The sequence below is a fragment of the Biomphalaria glabrata genome, chromosome 3, assembly GCF_947242115.1.
Source record: "Biomphalaria glabrata chromosome 3, xgBioGlab47.1, whole genome shotgun sequence".
In the NCBI taxonomy this organism is placed as follows: Eukaryota; Metazoa; Mollusca; class Gastropoda; family Planorbidae; genus Biomphalaria; species Biomphalaria glabrata.
This window is the reverse complement of record NC_074713.1, coordinates 42,447,262-42,470,914: the sequence shown is the minus strand read 5'-3', so window position 1 is coordinate 42,470,914 and position 23,653 is coordinate 42,447,262. Positions and strand designations below refer to the sequence as shown.

The window sequence follows — 23,653 nt, the reverse complement described above, 5'->3', positions numbered from 1 at the left end:
AAAAGCTTCAAACTTAAAATAAATCTCACTACAATAGTATAAAAAAACACAAACACTATGCACAGTATTTAAGAAATAAAACTCATCTAAAATACCCTCACACTAATGACACACACCACTGGAAAAAAAAAAGAACTCGCTGTATTACAAAATGACTATGCATGTGGAAAAAACAAGACTCCCATTGGAAAGATGAAGGCTGCTAGTTCTCACAGTCTTTTCAAAGATGTGCTGACCTAGTTAAATGCATGTGTGATCTAAATACAGAAACTGACAACATTGGCGAGTTAGACATTGTACAGCAATGCATTTCACTGTACATAGAGTCGGGTTGTAGTTTGTAGCATAGACGAAGTGTTGACACAGTTTAGAGATGTACACATCTATTCATGTACTCTTGTACTTTAATATAACGTAGTTGAATGGCTTGACACAGTTTAGAGATGTACACATCTATTCATGTACTCTTGTACTTTAATATAACGTAGTTGAATGGCTTGACACAGTTTAGAGATGTACACATCTATTCATGTACTCTTGTATTTTAATATAACGTAGTTGAATGGCTTGACACAGTTTAGTACAAGGAAGAATCCATTGGTCATTAGTAAGGTTAGGGTTAGTTACTTTTACACTTTGCTCTAGACGTCAATGTGTCAACATCTAAACATGAGAATGTTTCGTGATTCATTACAAACTTTTTGTTCTAATAGCTTAAACAATTTTTGTCAAAATAGATTAGTTGACCTTTTCGCACAAACGAACTGGTCTAGATAAATAAAACTGCATTCAAAGAAAACATTTGCTACGCCTTGAACAATTTTAATCATAGTTCATTTTCAGTGCGGGCTCACATTTTGGTCAGTGTAGCAATAATCCTCAACAAGCACCAATATTTTTTTTCAATAATCCATTTTTATCTAGTACCATGTTAGAAGCATTTAAAAATAAATTATAATAAAAAAAAATAATGCATCAGAAATGGACCTCATTCACCAATCGTAAATAAAGACATTTAGCCACGTCATAATATTGATAAAACAATCAAAAATACGTATCACGTGACAGCCTTTATGGATTACATAATTTGTATAGAAGATATAGAGAATCACGTGGCTAAATGTTGTTTGTTGACGAATGGTGAATGAGGTCCATTAACAGCATACAACTGACCAATCCTAAAAATAAGCAGCTGAAAATTGAGTAGTCCAATGCAATCGGTAGCTCACAGGGAGCTGAGTACATTCCTTTATATATAGATTTCATGTTCATTCAGGGTACAATCCTAACATCAGAAGTCTCTGTCCAGCTTTATCGCAATGGCACAATACTTACCATTATATTTTTAATTTGCTGCGGGCTTACCAGAAGATTATGACACTACCTGGATTAAGTTCTATTTATATCATTGTTTTATTGTTTCGTACAGTTTTTTTATATCTAAAAGTTTCCTTTTTACCTTTACCAGCCGTTTGTGTTGCCTTAATGAATTCTGATGTAACCACGAGTAAGACGTGTGGCAGAAGAGTTTATAAAGAGGAGGGAATGCCTGATGAAAGTCAGTTGGAGGGACAGTCAGAGACAGAATAATGTGTGTTAAGTTTTGAAGGGAGTTCAACATCTTGTGTTTCTAAATATAGCAGTACTCAGATTTAAAGCTGTATAGATCTATGTTGTCAATAAAAGTTTATTTTTTTGTCTAAAAATAGTGTAACTTCTATTCAAGGTATGTATTAAGAAATTAACACAACTCTACAACGGTGTAGTTGGACTAGCTGACTAGAGCAACGGCCGTATATCAACACCATTCTTTAATGTTTAGTAGATATATTTTTTATGGTTGAGGTTATATGCGTTAGGGAAATGTTCTGTTTACCCTAGATTACATTGGCTGTTCTACTCAACAATCATCCCATTATTCTCATGGACTAAATATTTTTTTTTTGTGGGGGAGGGGCGCATTAAAAGAAGGACAGCGTGACCTAGGTGCACACCGGAAAGACTTAAGACCAGCTCATATGACAGCTTGCCTTAACTTGCATGAAAGAGAACACCTGTTAGTTGATGACTGGCTTCCTAATGAGACAGTTGGAGAAGGGAACTTAAATCGACCACTCGCAGATTACGATTTTGTCTGAATTAGATGAGGTACAATATGTACGACATAGCTAGCCCTGATTTCCAAATGAAATACTGCAGCCCTTCTTAATCTATATAAATATATATATAATCTATATATTTAATCTTTATACATTTACCTTAACTTACAAAATTCAACATTTGAAATGGAGGGGGGTAGAAAGGCTGATTACTTGGACCTACTGAAACCTGAAATCGGTTTGGGAAGTTAGACTGTTAGAAATATTGTTTGGTAAACGTCATATCGTCTGCCACAAAATCACGAACGTCAACTGAGATCTTAAAATGGATTTTAGGCCTACTAACTGGTAAAATTCTATTTACTGCCTATTCAGAGTGCGGCGGCCCCTCACTGTGTGTCAGACTGACACTCATAGAAAACAGAATAAACTGGAAATGAATATAGATTATTCTACTCTTTACAATCAAATTTAAATTTAAAGGAATGTTTATTGTTTACACTGTTATTATAATTCTGGACTGTAAATTTATTGGATAGTATAGGTCATAAATTATAGCATAGTTTTCTTAATTAATTTTTTAGTTTGTAATTATTTCAAAGGGAAATAACTCACCTACCTGATTCGGTCGTTTGAATGATAACGGTTATTCTCCTGGTCACTTCAACCTGTCCGGAAGATTTCTAAGTAACTTACTCCAAATGATAACTTAAAAAAAAAAAGATTAAGACTTTGAACCCTGCCCCAATTATTTTGGAGTCTGAACTTTGAACAGCCCATTTTTTTTCAACAGTAGTCTCCCCTCTCACTTTTCAAAGGTTACCAAAATAAAACGCTTCACTTGTATTTTATTGATTACATGAAACGTACGCGAGATAAGCGCTTAATGGCACTGGCCTGTATGTATTGCAGTTAAAAACCAACATGGCATATTCTATGTTTATTTGTTTTACATGTTTCGGGTGTCCCTTCAGATTTGAAGACTATTACGTAATTCCACAGCACGGCGGATACGAAGGCGAATCTCCAAGACCATTGAACGACTACAGCTCAGATTGCATACCCTCGATCAGTGAGTCTATGTGGAGGCCTAAAACTATTAATTAGCGTTCTTTCTTTAATTGAAATCCAGACAATTGGATTCAATTCAGGTCACTCATTCTCAAAGACAATTGGATTCAATTCAGGTCACTCATTCTCAAAGACAATTGGATTCAATTCAGGTCACTCATTCTCAAAGACAATTGGATTCAATTCAGGTCACTCATTCTCAAAGACAATTTGATTCAATTCAGGTCACTCATTCACAAAGACAATTGGATTCAATTCAGGTCACTCATTCTCAAAGACGTCATCGAAAAGTGTGTTGTTTTTAAAATAACTTCTTTGTAGTTCGTATGTTCAGCTTTCTTGTACAGATCAGTGAACATTTTAGTTAGTCGTATCTCATATATGGAACTCATTTTTGAAGCCATGTCATTTGAGTTAAAGAGAGTACTTACTCTAGAAAACTGATGACACTTATGTCTAAAAATATAATAGAAATCGTATAGACTATTAGTTCCGTCTTATTGAACAATGAACATGTAACGACTATAAAAGTTCGACTATCTTATTGGACAACTTAATACATATTGTTACAAATGAATAGTGATAGGTAGAGGTCAACGTATGACCCCGGCGAGATGACACAGTAGCTAGTGTTCTCTGGAATCTACATGTATAAACAAAGACAGGATGTGACGGGTCCTCACATGTTGTTCCAGGGGACGAGCAGATCTAAGAAGGGGGCAGTGTTACAAATGAACAGTGACAGTTAGAGGTCACTACGTGTGACCTCGGCGAGATGACACTGCAGCAGGTGTTCTCTGGAATCGACATGTATAAACAACGACAGGATGTGATGTTTCCTCCAGTGTTGTTCCAGAGGATACTAGCAGTGTTTTTGCAACAATGGACAAGCGATTAGGGACTGTATATAAGCCAGAGAGTTAATGTGAAAGTCAGTCGTGAGTGAGTCGTCGGTACTGTTGTCTACTGTGCGAGACAGTAGAAGAGAGATGTGTACGACTCGATGCAAGTTAACTAGGGTAGAGTTAACTGGAGTGGACTACTGTCGTTAAAGTCTATACAGCGAACTACAGTGGACTTGAGCCGTTACAGTCGATACAGTCTATTTAAGACGTGTGAGGCTCTGATTCGGTAGACTTGAGTACGACTTGGTTCAGTTTTGGGAGACCTGGAGCGACACTGGGAAGTGTGTTGTTGGTCTGTTCTGTGGAATACGGCTCGAGGCAAGTTGAGAAGAGATGAATTGCAACGAAGTATAGCTAACTGTAAACTGACAGATATTGTACAGTCTTCTACGCTACATGTTACAGTAACAAAATGTTAGAGTTAATAGTCAATAAAGTTATATGAAGCTGAAAGTTTAGTCGTCAAGTTCTTTGCAGTGTTTTTATTTGTGTGCCTACTAATACACTTAGCCAGAAGATTCAGAAATACGTAACAATATACTGGAGTCCATGGCTCATGTATTTTTGTAATCAGGTGTTGAAACTGATATTTACATTTTGTCAAGGTTGTTGTCTTCTTACTAGACGTCTGTGTGTATTTCAGTGCTGGCCACCAAAATGTCACCAAGTCATGAAGATAATAGTGACAACAAATATAAGGACAGAATGAAGATTCAGAAGGCCGATTCACGGACATATAACTTGTTTATTGAAAATGTAAGTAAAATACAGGCACAGTTCAGGCAAATGAAATATCCAGTATCAATTAATATATTACAGCTCAATAACCCATAGACTGATTAAAAACTACACAACAATAATTAAGAGTCTATACTTCAACTCTATAAGTAAAATCCAACTGTCCTGGACTATGAATAAAAACCACACTGTTTTACTATGTTACATTCCATTAAAAAAACATCTCACAAAGTAAAACAATCCAAAACAAAAAACAATCTTAAAGTCAACAACCTGAATTGCCCCCCCCCCCCCTTTTCTTCTCTAATGTTAACAGGAGACCCAGGATGACCAGAGCTCAATCCTGACAAATTTAATGAAATTTTTAGGGCATCATAATTTATTTACATACTTGGTGTATTTATTTTGTCGTGCAAAAAACAGATTTAGAAAATCACTAAAAACACTGTGAAATGAAGTTTCTGATCAGAAAGAAAAGAAAAACATTGTTTATATCAAAAAAAGGTCAACATAAACAAAACACGAAATTAGTTTTCTAGAGGGGCACAAAGTGCATTAGGCAAACAATTTCAGAGTGTATGTTTTTACGTAGGCCCTAGAGGAGTTATAAATATTTATTTCCAATAATATTCCTCAATATTTTCCCGCTAGGGTTCCTGGGAATGTCGTCTATAAATAGCACTCCACCTCGTAATCTTTTCACTGGAGAAACTCGATCTAGAAACAAGAAAACATTAAAAAATACTTTTAAAAAAACATAGCTTATATTAAGCGTAGTTGTATCAATTAGTTTGTAATTAAATTTGTAATAGATCAAGACTGACAATAACAAATCTGAGCGATTAGAAATATTTTTAACATTTTTTTTTTGTTTAGAGCAATTTCATGCGTTTAGATTTCTCAGTGCGCTATGATCATATCATTATTCTGGACCAGAAAGAAAGAAAGGGCGGATCTGTTTGATTGTTACCATGATCACTTTATAAAGTATTTATATAAAAAAAGTTGAAAGAATGGAATTAGAACTCGAAGACTCAAGCCTGCTCAGAACAACAAACTAACCACTGTGCTAGCGAATCGCTTATGAAAAAACATGGTCTTTTAGTTATCTATTTTTAGCTTCAAACTTTTTGGCGGCGACCTACAAAGTATAAAGAGGCCTACTTCAACTTATTCCACCACATCAGTCAAGTTTCATTTCTTTCCCTTGTTCGATACCAAACAAAATAATTTAATAGCAATAGTTTATTAACTAATTGCTGATTTTTAGCGGCCCCCGAAAGGGGAAAAGACGCTATTAGTTTTGTGTGGCCTGTCTGTCCGTCCATCCGTCCCGTTTATATCTCAGAAACTAGAAGAGAAAATGGAAATCGGACATCATGATATTTTAGATCATTCAAAGTTCTGATGCAACGGCTACTTTTTTCTTTTCCGAAAGTGAACCTTCTATTTTTTAAAATATATATGCAAGCAGATTTTTCAAAAAATTACACCACTTTTAAATGAAAAACTTTAGGGAAGGTAACTTTTTTTTAAAGGTCATGGACTTCTTCACTCATAGATTTTGCATCTAAGGTCACAATGGTAAAAGTGTCAATGGTTCATTATAAAATATATTTTCCATTTAATAAATAACTCATGAACAGAATATTGATTCAAATGTTGTTTTCAAAAAAGAATTTTGATACGAACTTCGTTTTAGTTTTAAGTTTAAAAAATAACGAACTACTTTTATAGCGCGCAATTTTGACAAATCCAAATTATATAGGGGGCCTGCACTTCACAGTCTAAATAAGACTAAATAGAACCCAGGTCTAGATATATTTATAATTATGAATGTATTGATAATTTGAACAAAATTTTAATTATTAAGGTAATAACTTATATTCTGACAGCTTAGGGGTGCAGATTTATTTATTATGTAAACAATAGTATCACATTAAGAAATTAATCGGATACGAACAGTGTAGTACAAGTATTCCATTACCCGGTAAAAAAAAATCCTACTATTCATGATCATAACATTGGCCTAGGTCTAGTTATCGTAAGATTAAACGTGTAAATTCATACGAGTTCTAGTCTAGATATAGTAGATTCTATATCAAGATTCTATACCTAGTTCTAGATCCAGATCTAGACTTAGATCTAGATCTAGACTTAGATCTAGATCTAGACTTAGATCTATTTCTAGATTCTAGATCTAGACTTAGCTCTACTTCTAGACCTGAATTTAAATTTAGATTTCTAGCTAGATCTATGTCTAGTTTGTATGACAAATGACAATGGAGATATTAATTCTCATTTGCGAGGGGAAAGTCTTAATGTTATTTGCGAGGAGAAAGTCTTAATGTTAAGTCATTTGTACACAATTGTAGCTTAAAGTAGGTCAATAATTATTTTTTTTCGTGTTGCCAATTTATCTAATTATGTTAGAAGAAGAATTCTTTTTTTTAGTTTTTCTTGATTACAATGTAACATGTTATTAATTTTGAATGTATGGATAATGTTAATAATTATTATTTCAAAAAATATATGTGTACGCTAATTGAATATATGGAGATGCTGTGGCTGAGGGGTAAAGAACCTGGAACAGGAAGTCCCGTGTTCGAATCCTGGTGAAGACTCTAGGTGGACCACTTCGGGGGCCGATTTTGAGTTTATGTTTCCACACAAACTGTCTTTGAAACGTTGTTTTATTATTTCTGTGTTGTCAAGTCAAAGAAACAATTGTGCACAATTTCAGGTTGATCTGAGATTGGGTGTGGGAGAAATAACATGTAAAGCGTTTTACCAGACAGACAAAGTGACAGACAAAGTGAGTTGATATAAGTTTTGTAAAAAAAAGAGGAAAATCTTTACTGATCAGAGACTGAACGTACTAGATAGACTCTTCGTTTGGGATGATGTACTCCTAGCAACTTGTTCTGGTTCAAGTTAATAACAAAGATGACAAGTTCAATGTTGAAAAGATTTAGTAGAAGTTAATTGAAAGTATTTTACAAAATGAGACCACAAACAATTTCTTGATAATGGTGAAATAAAATAGAGCTGATGAGTTATGTACATAATTCTACAATATGGTGTATGTACAATGTTCTTTATGAACAATATGCTGTGTGTACAATATGCAATACGTACAATATTGTACAATGTGATGTATGTACATAGTTATGTATGAATAATGTACTGTGTGTACAATGTGCAATGTGTACAATTTTGTACAATGTGCTGTATAAATAGTGTGCGATATGTACGATTGTGTACAATTTGCAGTATGTACAATACATATTGTAAGAGTTGAATAGTTTTCAATTTTTTCATTGTATTTACCTTCAACATATCTAAGAAGTTCCTGTTCATTGACCTTTGACCCTGGTTTCTTGACAACAAAAGCTTTGGGTAACTCTCCACATTCTAGGTCGGGTACTCCCAACACAGCAGCATCCTGGACATCTGGATGACCCAAAAGTAAGGCTTCAAGCTCAGCTGGAGGGACCTGGAGGAAATGCGTAAAGTTTTAAACATAAAAATTCATCAGTTCTTTGTTCAAATACAAGATTTGTATTGTGTATTCGTCCAGGATGAGAATCATTATTTGGCCCCCGAAAGGAAAAAAGCCGCTGATTGTTTTGCATGGTCTGCCTTCCGTCCGTCTGTCGCGTTTAGATCGCATAAACTAGAAAATATATTGAAAATCCTATATCACGATATTTTAGATCTTGCAAAGTTCTGGTGAAGCGGCTACTTTTTATATTCTGAAAACTAAACATTTTATTTAAGAATTTATTTTGGCTCGTTATTATTTTGTTTAAATGTATTAACTAACTTCTTTCATCAAACTCTTTAGGGCCTCGACAAAAGATCTAAAAATACATCCGAGTTTTGACAAAAGTTTTTTGTTTTTTTTGACATTTTTTTTCCGCATTTTTTTTTACCTCATGCGACGCTCTGTCACAACCTTACCAAGGGGTCGACTCCCAGTTCGGCATAGAATTTCCTGGATTGAGACCCGATCTCTAAAACTGACTCCTAAAATCAGTCTTAGCCATCTTTGTTCAGCTACATTTAGTATTTTTACATTTCGGCAGATAACTATTCACCGTACTTTTTTAATGGAGCCCAGCCACTGGTAGTTTTTGGTGTGCTCAGCCTAAAAGAAGTAGTCCTAGTGAAACTATTACAGTTGATTCAATATTTTTCATTTGAGAATCAAGTTAATCTAACGAAAGTGATGCCATGCTTTCACTACCGTGTGATTCGAACGATTCTTGAAGTTGAGTCAATCATTCAACGTAACAGACATCCAATGTACTTACTTGAAAGCCTTTGTATTTGATTATTTCCTTTATTCTGTCTTGAATGTAGATCAAACCACTCTCAGAGACGAAACCAACATCTCCTAAATGTAAGATAAAATAAAATATTAATCTGACTCAAAAAAATTATAATATAGCTTTTAAGAATGTGTTTCATTAATCCTGATAATTGTCTCATTAACCCAAATGCAGAGTCAGTGGACTACCTGTATGAATCCAGCCATTCGGTTCAATCATCTCATCAGTCGCCTGTTTATTCTTATAATAACCTTTCATGACCTGAGGACCTTTCACACAGAACTCTCCAGCTTCCCCAGGTGGCAGTGTTTTATTTTCTGTGTTCACAAACTGGATAGAAAGATTCAGTGTTTAGAGAAATCGCACCGAAATATGTTTTAAACATCTAAGTTATAATATTCTTCTTGAAAGTAAGGAAACCTCTGGTTAGACCAGGCTCAATGAGAAGTGAGTGAAAAAAAAATCAACTACTGTATGCTCTTTCATATTCTTATAATGTCTTTCGGTCATTTTCTGACATAATATACAAGAGTGGCAAAAAGTTGGGAATTCCTCGAGTCTCATCAACATTTTGAACTTTAAAAAAAACAATTCTCTCTTATACATCAGCATCAACACTAGAGAGGCTCTCAGTAAAGTCAGACTGAAGAAATAAATAAAATGATAAAGACTAAATAGTAACTTCCGGATGCACTTAAAAATGACATTGACTGTTCTGGTATCCCGGAAGTGTTTCGGTCAAAAGAGACGGGAGCAGACGAAGCTCTACGAGGTGGTCTTAATCTTTCTGGAGTTCCACAGCAATGTCTTCAAAGTTCCAGGAGTTAAGCAATTGTATTGGAGATTTTCATACGTAGCGTAAACGGCTATGAACTAGCAAGCTTATTGGTGTATTGTGCTCTTTTTAGGCAAGTCGAATCAAGTTTTCCCCGCTCTTCTGTTTATAGCATAAAATAATTTGAGTATGAAGGAATTATTCGATTTAGAATCTAGGATTTTAAAACGTATTTAATAACCAATTAACTAGCGGTGGTAAAGGAGATTGGATTCAAAGACCAACTGCCACGAATTGATTTATCTTAAAAATTAGATCTCAATTCTTTTCCATGTATTGGAAGGTGTTTGGGTTTAAATGAGTGTTCTTGACATTGTTTAGTATAGTGTGAAATTCTCCACTAGTTTTCTTTCGTTGTTTGGATTTAATTCTCTTATATGATAAGACTAGCAGTAGACACTGGATACGCCCGTTGAATTTTTCACAAGCATGTTGCCGGAACACCCCCTTCTTTTTTTTAATGTAATAAACAGAAGGTCCTATTTTAACTATCAACCTAACAGACTTTTTTAGCCCGTGAATGAGTGTATCTGTTAGAATGAAATTTAGGGACGCGATCTCTCTTTCCTTTTCTCTCTCTCCCTATTATTCGCTCTTTGGAACCCCCTATTTTTTTAACCCCCGCATCGTAATTTCTCCGACATATACTTTTGACTTGATTTGGAAAGACGTAATTCATTAGGTGACCCTGACACATACATGCATTCAGTTGGGGCCTTAGGAACATGCATTTGTCCCCCTAGGCCTTAAACGTACTGAAGAGTTGATCAATAGGAGGAGGTTAAAATAAAGGCGGAAAGTTGTCATTGAAATAAAAATGAACCAAAAAGTGTGAAGGCAGTTGTCCGTGTGTTAATGTGTGTGTGTGTCACTGTGTGTCAATGTGTGTCTGTCTGTGTGTGTGGGGGGGGAGGGGTTACGGTCGAAATAGAATATAGTTTGAATTTAGAAGCCTGGCACCCTAGGTACGCCACTTTGTACTGGACAAGCGATAGACTCATTCGATACTAAAAAGCTATTTAAAAAAAATTACCTTCCCAAGTGTATTGACGACCATGTAGCCAACAGAACCTGGAGTGCTTGTGACATCCAAGGCTGGACAAATGGTTTCAGTTAAGCCGAAGACTAATATTCAAAATATAATTCAGTGAATTAAGAAAGTTCACATTATTGGGACTTTTGGAGGTATGAAAAGTGCATAGGTGGGGGGGGGGGGAATATGATGTTATTAAGAGAAATATGTTTATTGCAAGATTTATGTACACATATCAAAATATATATTTTTTATCTATTAAAAAATACAGACATTTCTTTGAAATCTTTTATTTAACAATGCATCATATCAGCATTAAAAAAATCATTTCAATGTCTTCTGATTGCTGTTGAGAACATCTCATTATCTACCTTGATTAATTTTGAAAAAAAATATTTCGGCTACCTATCCTGACTCATTTCATTAAAACATAAAAACATAATTTAAGTTATCATTATCATAACCTGATACATTTTTTAAAGACATTAATTCAGATATCTACTTTGATTGATTGTGACGCCATGGTCGAGTCTCTGTATAACTTCTAGCGTCAGTTGAGGGCCCAGCGGTGCAGCGCCACAAACAATTCTCTGGACGGATCCCAAATTGTATTGACTGACTAGTGGATGTTTGGCAAGGAAGACTACAAGTGGTGGTACCAGGTGAGCCAGTGTAATCTAGTGAATAGAGACATTGGTCTTATTGAATTTACTGAACTACCTGGACAAGATTATCTAAAAATTAAAACTATATTTTTAATATGAATATGTGTATTTAATTTTTCCTAATAAATTACAGACTTTCCCTAAAGTAGAATATGGTATAAGTTCATGCACGTACTGATGTCTTTGTAAATGTTAATTGGCAATTTAAGTCTTTGGATTTCTTGCCTTATTCCGATAAACATTTACATGTACTATTACTGATAGCTCTTGAGAAAAGGTTCTTTAATTACTTCTTATTTCTTCCGTGACTTCGGAGTATTTTATTGGGCTAGGTTCGTATGTGTATACATTTACATTATAATACAGCTTTGGAGACGCGGTGGCTGAGCGGTAAAGCGCTTGGCTTCCGAACTGGGAAACCCGGGTTCGAATTCTGGTGAAGACCGGGTATTTCAGGAACTTTGGGCACCTCTGAGTCCACCCAGCTGTAATGGGTACCTGACACTAGTTGAGGAAAAATAAAGGCGGTTTATCGTTGTGCTGGCCACATGACACCCTCGTCAACCGTGGGCCACAGAAATGACCTGTATATCATTCTGACCCTTAGATCGCAAGGTATGAAAAGGGAACTTTATTTTTGACTATAATAAGATTTTTTTTTTTACTTTTTACTACAGTAAGGTTTTATACTTTTTAGTATACTTGCGAACGCCGGTATGGACAGTATAGAGGGACTTTTGGTCCGACAGTTGCGCTAGGTAGGACACGTATCCCGTATGGGAGACGAGCGTATGCCAAAGGCAGTCTTTTTTGTGAGCTAAAAGGTGATAGACGTAACAGAGGCGCCCCACGGAAACGCTTCAAAGACCAGCTTAGGTGTCAACTTTCCTTGGCTGACATAGAAGAGAGCACCTGGCTGCATGCGGCGTCGGAACGAGACAGCTGGAGGTCACTCACGAAGGCCGCGGGATACACATTTGAGACCAAAGAAAATCTGCTGCAGAGGATAAACGCAGACGGCGAAAAGAAAATCTTAATCGACCGCCTGTGGACAATGGTTATGCTTGCCCTGGATGTGGCAAAATATGTAGGTCACAGCTGGGACTGCGCAGCCACGGGAAATACTGTATCTTTCAATAATCTTTGGACTCGAAGACTAGCCTTATAAGGTTTTTAAATGTTTTACTATATTAAGTTTTTCTACTTTTTGTACTATAATAGCCATTTTGCTCTTTACTTAGTTTGCTATAATAAGTTGTTTTTTTACTTCTTTGTACTATAAGAAGTTTTTTTTTATACTTGTTATTATAATAAGGTAATTTTGCATTTTACTATAATAGGATTTATCTTTGAGTTCGAAGATTAATGAGGAGCTTGTGGGAGAACGCGTGTAAAACAGAAACATGTTTACTTATTTTGTAATGCTACCAATCTGCTGTTCTGCGTTTGACAGAGTAAATTAGATTTTGTGTAAAAGAAGTTTAAACTTAAAATGATGAGCCCCCACAACATTTATTGGAATCGTTGTTGGCCCCCTGCCTCGTCAAACAGGAGGAGCCAGACTTGGCTCAAAGAGTCATGACCCTGCAACTGATGTGACGAAATGTTCATGTAGATTTAAGTTGGTGAAGAGCCAATCATGGCCTCTCTCCCTCCCTTTGATCTCAAGGACCTCGGGCCTGGCTATTAACAGGCTACAATAACAAATAACTTCACGTCTGAAATAATTGATAATTGGTAATGAAGTAGAAATGAGATATCACTTGTTTGACTCTGAAGCTCCGAGCTCCAAGCAAAGCTCGTGTTAGCTTTCTACAAGCCTGATTATTATTTTTAGTTTATTTCGATATAAATTTTTTACCTGTTTGTCTTGAAGACACTTGAGAAATGTCTCTGGTTCAAACTTTGGAAGGTAGACAACTGAGCTACCGCCTAGGAAAACAGAAAACTGGACAGCAATCATTCCGAAAATATGAAACAAGGGCAATAATCCAATCACACGATCATCTGGGCTAGTTGGCAGGCTTGCACTGTTGAGATTTTGTAAATAAAATACTAAGATGTAAATCTAATATATTATTAGTAACAAGAAAGTTAAGTTGATTGATAAAATGCTCTTATAATTGATACAGATGTAGTACATGTAAATACACTGGACGTTTGGATATATCACTTTCTTACATATACGTCAGGAAGAAAGCAGAATGATAGTGAATAGTACGAGTGAGGGTCATAACAGGTTGGAGTCACACTTTGATTTTCAAGAGCCGCTATAACATTTAGCAATGTCTAGTAGGATAAACATCAATGTCTAGTAGGATAAATCATAAGATCAATGTCTAGTAGAATAATGTCCAGTAAACTCTAGTAGAATAAATCAAAAGATCTGTCTTGTATAAATCAAAAGATCTGTCTTGTATAAATCAAAAGATCTGTCTTGTATAAATCAAAAGATCTGTCTTGTATAAATCAAAAGATCTGTATCTTGTAGGATAAATCAAAATATCTGTTTGTAAAAATAAAATCAAAAGAATAGCAGTTCATCTTTGTATCAACTGTATTATCATCGCTATTAGTTACTCATTTGTTTTCAAAAACGTTTTGGTTGTGTCACTGTCATAATCACTGTCACTGTAATTGTAACTGTCATAGTCACTGTCATAGTCATTGTCACTGTCATATTGTGAAACTCAACTACTCTGATACGTTTTAAAACAGTAGCACATTCTGTACACCGGATACACCAAAAGAAAGCTTGCTATTTATAGTTCTATGACGTAGAATGGAAATCTCCAATACAATCACAGGTGTGACAAATAATGCTTCCCTAAAAGATACGCATGCGCAGTTCTAAAATAGGAGAAACAAACAAACTCACGCAATCTGTAGACAGTTGGCCATAAAGTTATAATGTGTTAACATTACACCTTTAGGTAATCCAGTTGTACCGCTGGAGTAAGGTAAAATAAAAACATCCTCCACTGGATTAATATCCACGTCTGGAAACATTTGACCATCGTCATCCAGTAAAGTCTGAAACGGTCGAAATCCTTGAAATCCTTCCGCTGAGCCAAACACAAAGAGATCCTGTGGATACAGAAGTCAGTTGTAAGATCCCTTTCATCAAACTCTTATTTTATATAGATGTACTTAATTTTAAAAAGTTTGCAGCGGGCTGGCTCTTTAGATCCCGAGGATAGGCTAAGAACGTGTTCAATCATAGTCTCCAATGTGCTACCCAAGTTATGAGGATGGAAGAAAGGCTCGCTAACCTGTCCAATCCGTGTCACCGTGCCCCAGCGAGTTCCATACAACGGCGATGGTTCCTCCACGAAAAGCGATGGTACAGCATAGGCATATGGAGCTTGTCCCTTCGTGGGCTCGTGCTCCGGCCTCGAATACACAAACCGATGTGATTAAAGGATCATCTTGTTGAAGGAGGCCTCCATACAGAGGGGTCGGCGGAGAGCCAATCCTTCATCCTGGCCAAGGGATACATTTATTTTCCAGGTCACAAGGTTCATTGGCTACTTTAGATGCACTTATCCTGCTCTGTTATCTAGAAAACATATTCGCTTATCACGATGTATTCGACAGATGCACTTATCCTGCTCTGTTATCTAGAAAACATATTCGCTTATCACGATGTATTCGACAGATGCACTTATCCTGCTCTGTTATCTAGAAAACATATTCGCTTATCACGATGTATTCGACAGATGCACTTATCCTGCTCTGTTATCTAGAAAACATATTCGCTTATCACGATGTATTCGACAGATGCTCTTATCCTGCTCTGTTATCTAGAAAACATATTCGCTTATCACGATGTATTCGACAGATGCACTTATCCTGCTCTGTTATCTAGAAAACATATTCGCTTATCACGATGTATTCGACAGATGCTCTTATCCTGCTCTGTTATCTAGAAAACATATTCGCTTATCACGATGTATTCGACAGATGCACTTATCCTGCTCTGTTATCTAGAAAACATATTCGCTTATCACGATGTATTCGACAGATGCACTTATCCTGCTCTGTTATCTAGAAAACATATTCGCTTATCACGATGTATTCGACAGATTCACTTATCCTGCTCTGTTATCTAGAAAACATATTCGCTTATCACGATATATTCGACAGATACACTTATCCTGCTCTGTTATCTAGAAAACATATTCGCTTATCACGATGTATTCGACAGATGCTCTTATCCTGCTCTGTTATCTAGAAAACATATACGCTTATCACGATATATTCGACAGATACACTTATCCTGCTCTGTTATCTAGAAAACATATTCGCTTATCACGATATATTCGACAGATACACTTATCCTGCTCTGTTATCTAGAAAACATATACGCTTATCACGATATATTCGACAGATACACTTATCCTGCTCTGTTATCTAGAAAACATATACGCTTATCACATATATTCGACAGATACACTTATCCTGCTCTGTTATCTAGAAAACATATACGCTTATCACATATATTCGACAGATACACTAATCCTACGTTTGAAAAGGCAGCAAGAAAACCAACTCCCTCTCACCCAAAACTGTTCCACAGCAGTAATTGGGTCATAGCGCAGTGAAGATGCTAAAAGCATAACAGTTCCAACAAACAAACAAAAATATTTATATTTCCAGTCGCACAGATTTATTATTAATTACTTGTTTGATTCAAAATAATTGAAGACTTTTTGTTCAATATAAACTTTGTTTGTTTTCTTTTTTTAGCGGCTCCCGAAAGGAGAATAGACGCTATTAGTTTTGTGTGGTCTGTCTGGCCGTCTGGCCGTTCGTCCCGTTTAGATCTCAGAAACTAGAAAAGATTTGAAAATCGGACATCATGATATTTTAGACCTTTCAAAGTTCTGATGCAACGGCTACTTTTTTCTGAAAGCGAAATTTTTTTTGTTTAAGTCAACTATGCTAACACTTTTTTTCATAAAAATACACCATTTTTACAACTATTTACTATTAATAGTAAGCGAGATGAGCATTTACCATATTTTTAACACATTTATGCAAACGGTTTTAGATTTTTTGTCAATTTTTTTTTTTACAATTGTATTGCTAAGTTAAGTAAGTTCTGTCATACTAACTACTACATTTACAAACAAAAATGTAAACTTTTTTTAAAATGAAAAAAATCTATTTGATAAGCATTTAAGTGGAACATAATTTAAACAACAATTAGAAAGTAATTTTTCATATTACCACGTGAACTGCAGAGCAGCTCTTCAACCGTAGGACGCTTCAAAAGAAATTTTTTTTAAAGGACATTTTTGTTTCCTTTATAGGCCTCATTGACTCTTTACAAAACAATTAGATCAATTAGATAATCCTTGTATTACATCAGTTAGGTCAGGTTCACATTTAACTTCACCTTCACATTCACCTATCCCTTGATCTGCTGGACAGTTGGGGCACCACACAAGATCTGTCAACCTTTTTTTCCCCATTCTTCTCTGTCATTTGCCTTTGATAGAATTTATTCTGATATTATTTCTGAAAATATTGAAACCTGCCTTTTTAACTGCCTGGGTGGACCACACAAACTGTCTTTGTAATCTTGTTTTTAAGTATTTTTTATTTGTTTACTTGTTTCATTTAAGGAATTCAAACTAATATGTCAATGTTTTACCTTCAAATAATACAACTTTTGTATTTATTCTTATAGTAAGGTCTAATTGAACTTAATATTAATGACTAGATAATAATTCTGATGTTTAAACAAATACAGTGATTTATCCTCGTGATGAGTAGAGATGTATAGGCCTAATGCCTCTGTTATGAACATAAAGATAAGAGAGTCGAGAACCATGTCTATATAGTATGGCTTTAATACACTGAATGACTACACAACACACATTTCGTGAACACATTCTTACGAACGAGTTACAAGCACATGTAAACATAAGAACGATAACTGATACAAAATATAATTTTCATAACAGCCTCATTAATCCCTCATCGCTATTTAGAGTAGAAGCAGGGGGAGCAGAGTCGGGACTCCCTTTCCAAAGGGAAACAGTAGAGTAGGGTTAGTTTCGATCTTGATACAAAATATATTCCGAAGATTTCGGTAAATATTCAACAGGTCTCCTTACTTTCACTTGACTGTCTCTACTTCTCACCACGTTTGACACTTGGGAAACAGAGCTGGGCGCTGTAAAAACAGCTTTAGAACCACTGTGAAGTAACTGGCGATGTAGTTCATCTGGAGAAAATGTTGATTGTGAATAAATTGTACACATATAAAAACATCTCGTTAGGTTCAATAACATCTTGCCCAGCTGATAAACAGGATAAACCTGTTTATGTGAACAAATATGTAATGTGAAGTCAGTGTTGGGAACAAAGGTCTAGATTTAATATTATCTTTAATCATAAATAGCAAAATATTTGTTAAAGAATTCTTTAAAAAAACAACAACAAAGCTTATCAAAGGGAAATAACTTTAAACTTATAACTATATAACTTAATAATGTAGAAGTTTTTTCCCCTTTTTCGATATCAAACAATATAATTAATTACCAATAATTAATTAAATAATTGGTTAATTTTTTAATTGTTTCATGTTTTTCTACAATACATGATTGTTTAAAGATTCTGCTCAACTTGATCCGAGAATGGGTGTGGGAGAAATAAAGTGTACTATTATTTAAGAAGACAAAACCAGACATACTTAAGCATCCCTGTAAATGCTATAGTATTAATTTCCCTTGTTGTTATCATACAAAATAATTAATAACCAGAAATTAATTGACTAATTGTTTTTTATTGATTCATATATTGTTGACGCCAATGGATAATTGTGCAAAGTTTTCACTTGATCCGAGAATGGCTGTTAGAAAAATAACGTGTTCAAACTATTTTACCAGACAGACAGACAGATGGAGTGAGTTGATAAGCTTGGTAAAGTACAAAGCAACTGTATATTAAATTGACATTCTGCATGTTAATGCGGTACACTACGATGTATTAAGATGTTTTAAAGAGGAATATAACTACTATTGAATCTACATAGTTGTTGGTATAGTCCCATAGAATATTGGCCCTTATTGGCTGTGCTAAGTAAAAACATGAATGGAATACAATGTCTCACTCTAACTATTGACGATAAGAGACTGAAATAATTTATAAGACAGATGATGTAATCCGCGGCCGTCTTGAAGGATATTTAGCTATGACATAATGATCTTCATTTCCAAAGTAAAGTCCGAAAGTTACAGGTCAAGTCAAAATGAAAACAAAAATTGTGCACATATTGCAATATCACTCAATCCCAATATAAAAGAACGATAACCTTTTAATAATGGGCCTTATTTCCCCATGAAAGCTTAGCGAATGTCAAGTGTCTGTAGCCAGGGGGGGGGGTTTTGGGGTTCAAACCCCCTCCCCCCCCCGAAATGAAATCCCCCCCCGGGGGGGGGGACGGAAATAAGTGACTGATTTTTGCTTTCATTTTGTTTATTTTAGGTGAGATTTTAATACTAAATCATCACTTACCACAGCACAGCCGAGGCAGTTTTGAGTTAAAAACCCTCTACCAGGGGGGTTTGAGTTTAAACCCCCCTACCAGGGGGTTTTGAAATTTTAAAAAACCCTATCAGGGGGTTTTGAGATACAAATCCCTCTAACAGGGGGCTTTGAGTTTAAAATACCCTTCTAGAGGTTTTAGCAGTTAAATCCCCCTCTGCTATAAAACAAAACCAAAAAAAATGCAAACAATCCACAAATTCCAACAGCACAATTGAGGAAGATTTTGATTTTAAAACCCCCTCCAAAATTTACGATAAACCCCATCTTCAATATAAAAAAAAGCAAATTACACACTCAAAATTCTATGAGCGTAGCCAAAGGGGTTTTGAGTTTTACCCCCCCCCCTCCAGTTGGGGTTTGAAGCTAAAAAGTACCTCTTCAATATATATTTAAAAAAAGCAAATTACACACTATAAAATCTATGAGCGTAGCCAAAGGGGTTTTGAGTTTAAATCCCCCTCCTCCAGATGGCTTTTTCTTTAAAGTTTAAAACCCCTCCAGATGGTTTTGAGTTTAAAATTCCCCTACAGAGCGTTTAGAGTTGAAAACCTCTCTTCAATATTATTTTAAAGGAAACTACAGTCACCAAATTCTATGATCGCAGCTAAATGGGGTTGTGAATTAAAAACAAAACAAAAAAACTCCAGAGATTTCTTAGTTTAAAACCCCTCAACAGATGATTTGACGAAAAAACTTTCCTTTTCGATATAAAATCTAAAGCGAATTACAGGCATGTAATTCCAAGAGCGTAGTCAAGAAAGGTTACAAATTTCTACCAGTGGCTTGGGCTCCATTAATACAGTGTGAATAGTCTTCTGACGAAATTGAAAAACATTAAATGTGGCTCAACAAAGATGGCTAAGACAGATTTTAGGAGTCAGTCATAGAGATCGGATCTAAATCAAAGAAATCATATGCCGAACTGGGAGTCGAATCCTTAGTAAGGTTGTGACAGAGTGTCGCATGAGGTTTTGCGGGACATGTTCTCCGACAAAATGAATTACGCAAAATAAGAGTTGCGGAAACAGCTTGCCGGAAAATGCGCCGAACGGCGCGAGAGGGTCTAAGTTAGTAAGAATAGCACATTAGGTTTTTGAAATAAAACTTTTAAATAGCAAGATAATGCACTGTAGATACCTCAGAATATGCATTTTGTTGGCTTTCAATACCAGAAATAGTGCTCGGCGGCGGGGCTTCGCCCCGCGCTGGGGGAGCTCTACGAACTCCCCCAGACCCCCTTGATAGCAAGGGCGGGGAGTCTACAATAAACAATAAACGTCTTCCGAAAGGGTCAGAATGTAATAAAGATTAATTATGTACACACACATATATATATATTTATATATTATTTTATTTTTCCGCGGGGGTGGGAGGACCCCCCCCCCCCGCCAAAACCCTCCCGAAAAAAAATCCTGGCTACGCCCATGTGTATGACAATATAAAAATTGTGAATATTATGTAGTTTGATATCTTGAATTCGACTCTCTTTACGTTGTAAAACTAATAGAATACCAAATCATTTACCTTCCTTAGAGGAAGGGTTAACAGAACTGAACCACATGCCAGTGGCGGCACAGGCCAACATCAGAACAGGGTAGTGGACATGGTTTGGAGAGTACACAGAGATAACGTCCCCTTTACGGTAGCCCAACCGATGCAGGCCACTGGCCACTTTAATGGCCTTTTCCTTGAGCTGGCCAAATGTGTAAGTCTGGCCAGTGAAGAAATCTTCCTGTAAATCACAGAGTAAAGTTGTCAACATAAACACAAACTTCTTGATGATAACGTGATTAATGTCAAGGTGACCAAAGATAACAGGATGAAATATCACAAGTTTCATTATTAAAAAAAATTATCTTAAATCTATTGACAGATGCAAACATAGAAAACAAAATCTTTGCATAAGACAGATATAAAGTTTGAAAACTGGATTTCGACGTGACTTTGTAGAGCTCTAATTTTGTAACATTTAGAAGTCATTTGAAATTAGATTTGAATCAATTCATTCAAGCTGCTGGTCTGATTTCAGTAAGTTCACATTCAACTCACTTTGAAAACTGTAAATTTGGCTGGAGACTATATCTAGGTCTAGAGGCAAATGGCGGAGTCATCCGTATTACCATAATTATGCGATAATAATAAATATAAAGTTGCTTCAATTTTATTAAAGTTTATAAGCGTTGCGCAAATCTAATATAGATTACATCTACATCTACATTCTAGATTTAGAAGTACATCTAAACTAGATATTAAAAGTTCTAAATCAGAACTTTAAGTTTAGTGTTAGATCTAGATGTCCATATAATGAACATACCAATAAATAATCACAAAAGTGTATCTTTCTAGCTGGCCGAATAAAAAAAAGCGTAATTTCTAGCAACTAACGGTGTTACATGTTCGATATCTGTATTAATCAAATAAAAATTTTAATTATGTTTTTGTTATTATATTTGAAGTTTAAAAATGTAGGTATTGTCTTTTAAAAAAAATATTTGTACATTTTATTTTTAGGTATTATGATTAAAATGTCTCAGGACATCAATGAAAGTATGTGTGTTTGAGGAAATAGCCCAAAAGAGGACAGTATGGAGACAGATGGTGTGTGCTGGTATGAACCTCTTCAAGAACACGGGGAATGGGGCGGGCTTACTAAAGAGAAGAAGAAAGAAAGCTGCGTTATCAGCTACCCATATCTAGGTTTAAAACTTAACATTTTTCCGCTTCAGAATCGACTTGTTTCATCCGACCATATTCTGCATAAACTCAAGAAGATGGATAATAAAGATTATTATTATTATTATTATCTAAGAAAAGAGTGAGTATTCATTCTCTGGCGCAGCCAGGGTCGAGTTTCGTTAAAGGGAAACAAAATTCATCGTAGTCCTTTTATCAGTTTCCAGCGAGGAATTTTCTGGTGATGTGTCAGGTCTGAAGTATTATTATTATTATTACAACCAGGGATTTATCTCGGCGCATCCATTGTCTTTCGAGACAGAAGGAGACATATATATTAATATTAAAATATGTGACGGACCGTATTGAGACTTTGGCGACTTTGTGTTAGAAACTTGGAGTTGGCCCGCGGACCGTAGTTTGGCTATTATTGTGCAATATATGTCTCGTTAAAAAAATACATAAATCTTAAAATGTGTAAAATTTTAGCTGACAGAGTCAGAGTGGAAAAAAAAACTTTAATGGAAGGGAATAACCTTTGGTAGGAGGTTCGGCTCAACTGGTGGGACACTACTTACCACAGCCACTAGAGTCTTGTACTGGTCACACTTCTCAAACAGGAACTGGTGAAATGGGATATTGGTAGGTAAGTTGATGTCCGGCAAGTGACTGCGGACTATGTTGTCTGGACCTATGAGTGATGATGTGGACATCCATTTCAAACAGACCCAACAGGATGGTGATGTGCTTGGAGACCTTGACTTTCGTGTCACCGGAAGCTCTTTTTGCAGAAATAATTTAATCACGACCAATCGAAACGGTCTGTTCATGGCCATTAAGCAAAATCTGAAAAAGAAATCAACTACACATTAGAATACAAATGTATTACAGAAAATGTGTCTAAGATTATATATATATATATATTTAAACTAAAATATAATAGATCTTAGAACTTTTTAAAATCTTAAACTCATCCAAGCAAAAGAAGAATGTTTATGGTAGAATTCATTTTTTTTAAAAATAAAACCTGTGCTAAATATGCAAATAGGTCTAACCTGCTTTCGCATCACTAATTTAGGCCAGATCTTTATTAAGGTTAATGAAGCACTTCGACTCGTCAGTCTATTCAGAAAGTGGTCATTGCGTTTAATAAGTATATAACAACAGATGATTAAAGTATACTACAATTACAATAGTTTAATGGAAGTATATTACAACAGATGAGCATACGCATATTACAACAGATGATTTTCAGTATATTAAAAGCAGATGAGTATAAAACTATGTTACAGAAGATGTGTAAGCCTATAAGTATATTAGAACACATAACTCAGTAACTGAGTAAAAATGTCACGTGCATTTAAAACTATAACAAATATGTAATTTAAAAAATGAGCAGATGCAATCTGTACGTTACATCGGCGTAGTCCCCTTGTAGTAAACCAAATTAGAACAATTATTTCCCTTGTCTTGAAAACTTGAAGACTGACAAGCGATGAATTCCACGGAACAAATAGAAAATTACAATTTGAAATGTTTTGATGAAAACAAAAAGTTGATCGTTTTTAAAGTATGAAGTTGTTGTGCAACATACACACACACACGTAGTGTTTAACTGAAGAACTGCTTCAATGTTTGTTATAGCATGTAACATCAATGCAGTGCTAGAGTGCAGTTGCTATTGAGAGGAATAAGGTGAATGTTTCGTCACCATTTTCTAACTTTAAAAAAACGTATTCT

At 35.4% G+C, this 23,653-nt stretch overlaps 2 protein-coding genes and 1 long non-coding RNA gene across 4 annotated transcripts in view; 1 reads left to right on the top strand and 2 right to left on the bottom strand.

Moving 5' to 3' along the window:
- The window catches only part of LOC106055372 (uncharacterized), a 27,844-nt gene extending 24,989 nt beyond the window's left edge, over positions 1–2,855 (bottom strand). Inside the window, exon 1 of one of the 2 annotated variants that reach the window (XM_013211595.2) lies at positions 2,719–2,855. The gene's annotated coding sequence lies outside the window, so the exon portion shown is untranslated. Of the gene's footprint in view, positions 1–2,714 lie in introns of both variants that reach the window. The other variant, XM_013211596.2, reaches the window with a different exon arrangement.
- The window catches only part of LOC106055377 (uncharacterized), an 11,752-nt gene extending 116 nt beyond the window's left edge, over positions 1–11,636 (top strand). Inside the window, exons 2-4 of the long non-coding RNA XR_008777158.1 lie at positions 1,469–1,726; positions 4,719–4,831; positions 11,498–11,636. This is a non-coding gene — a long non-coding RNA (uncharacterized LOC106055377). The remainder of the gene's footprint in view (positions 1–1,468; positions 1,727–4,718; positions 4,832–11,497) is intronic.
- On the bottom strand, positions 4,824–23,653 carry LOC106055374 (uncharacterized). Its single transcript, XM_013211598.2, has 13 exons — positions 23,331–23,653; positions 22,969–23,035; positions 22,492–22,759; positions 20,765–20,972; positions 17,806–17,915; positions 14,559–14,767; positions 13,542–13,710; positions 11,518–11,692; positions 11,016–11,107; positions 9,336–9,477; positions 9,130–9,212; positions 8,144–8,309; positions 4,824–5,530 (listed from the first exon to the last, which is right to left on the bottom strand). The coding sequence occupies exons 3-13, from the start codon at positions 22,747–22,749 to the stop codon at positions 5,418–5,420; spliced, it is 1,725 nt and encodes a 574-aa protein (XP_013067052.2). The 5' UTR covers positions 22,750–22,759; positions 22,969–23,035; positions 23,331–23,653; the 3' UTR covers positions 4,824–5,417.

Coding starts and splice junctions, on each gene's coding strand:
- LOC106055374 (XM_013211598.2), bottom strand. CDS start 22,749: ATGGCCATGAACAGACCGTTTCGATTGGTCGTGATTAAATTATTTCTG. Junction 11,108..11,517: donor TGGCGTCACAATCAATCAAA/GTAGATATCTGA, acceptor TTTGAATATTAG/TCTTCGGCTTAACTGAAACC. Junction 9,478..11,015: donor TCGTCAATACACTTGGGAAG/GTAATTTTTTTT, acceptor CTTTCTATCCAG/TTTGTGAACACAGAAAATAA.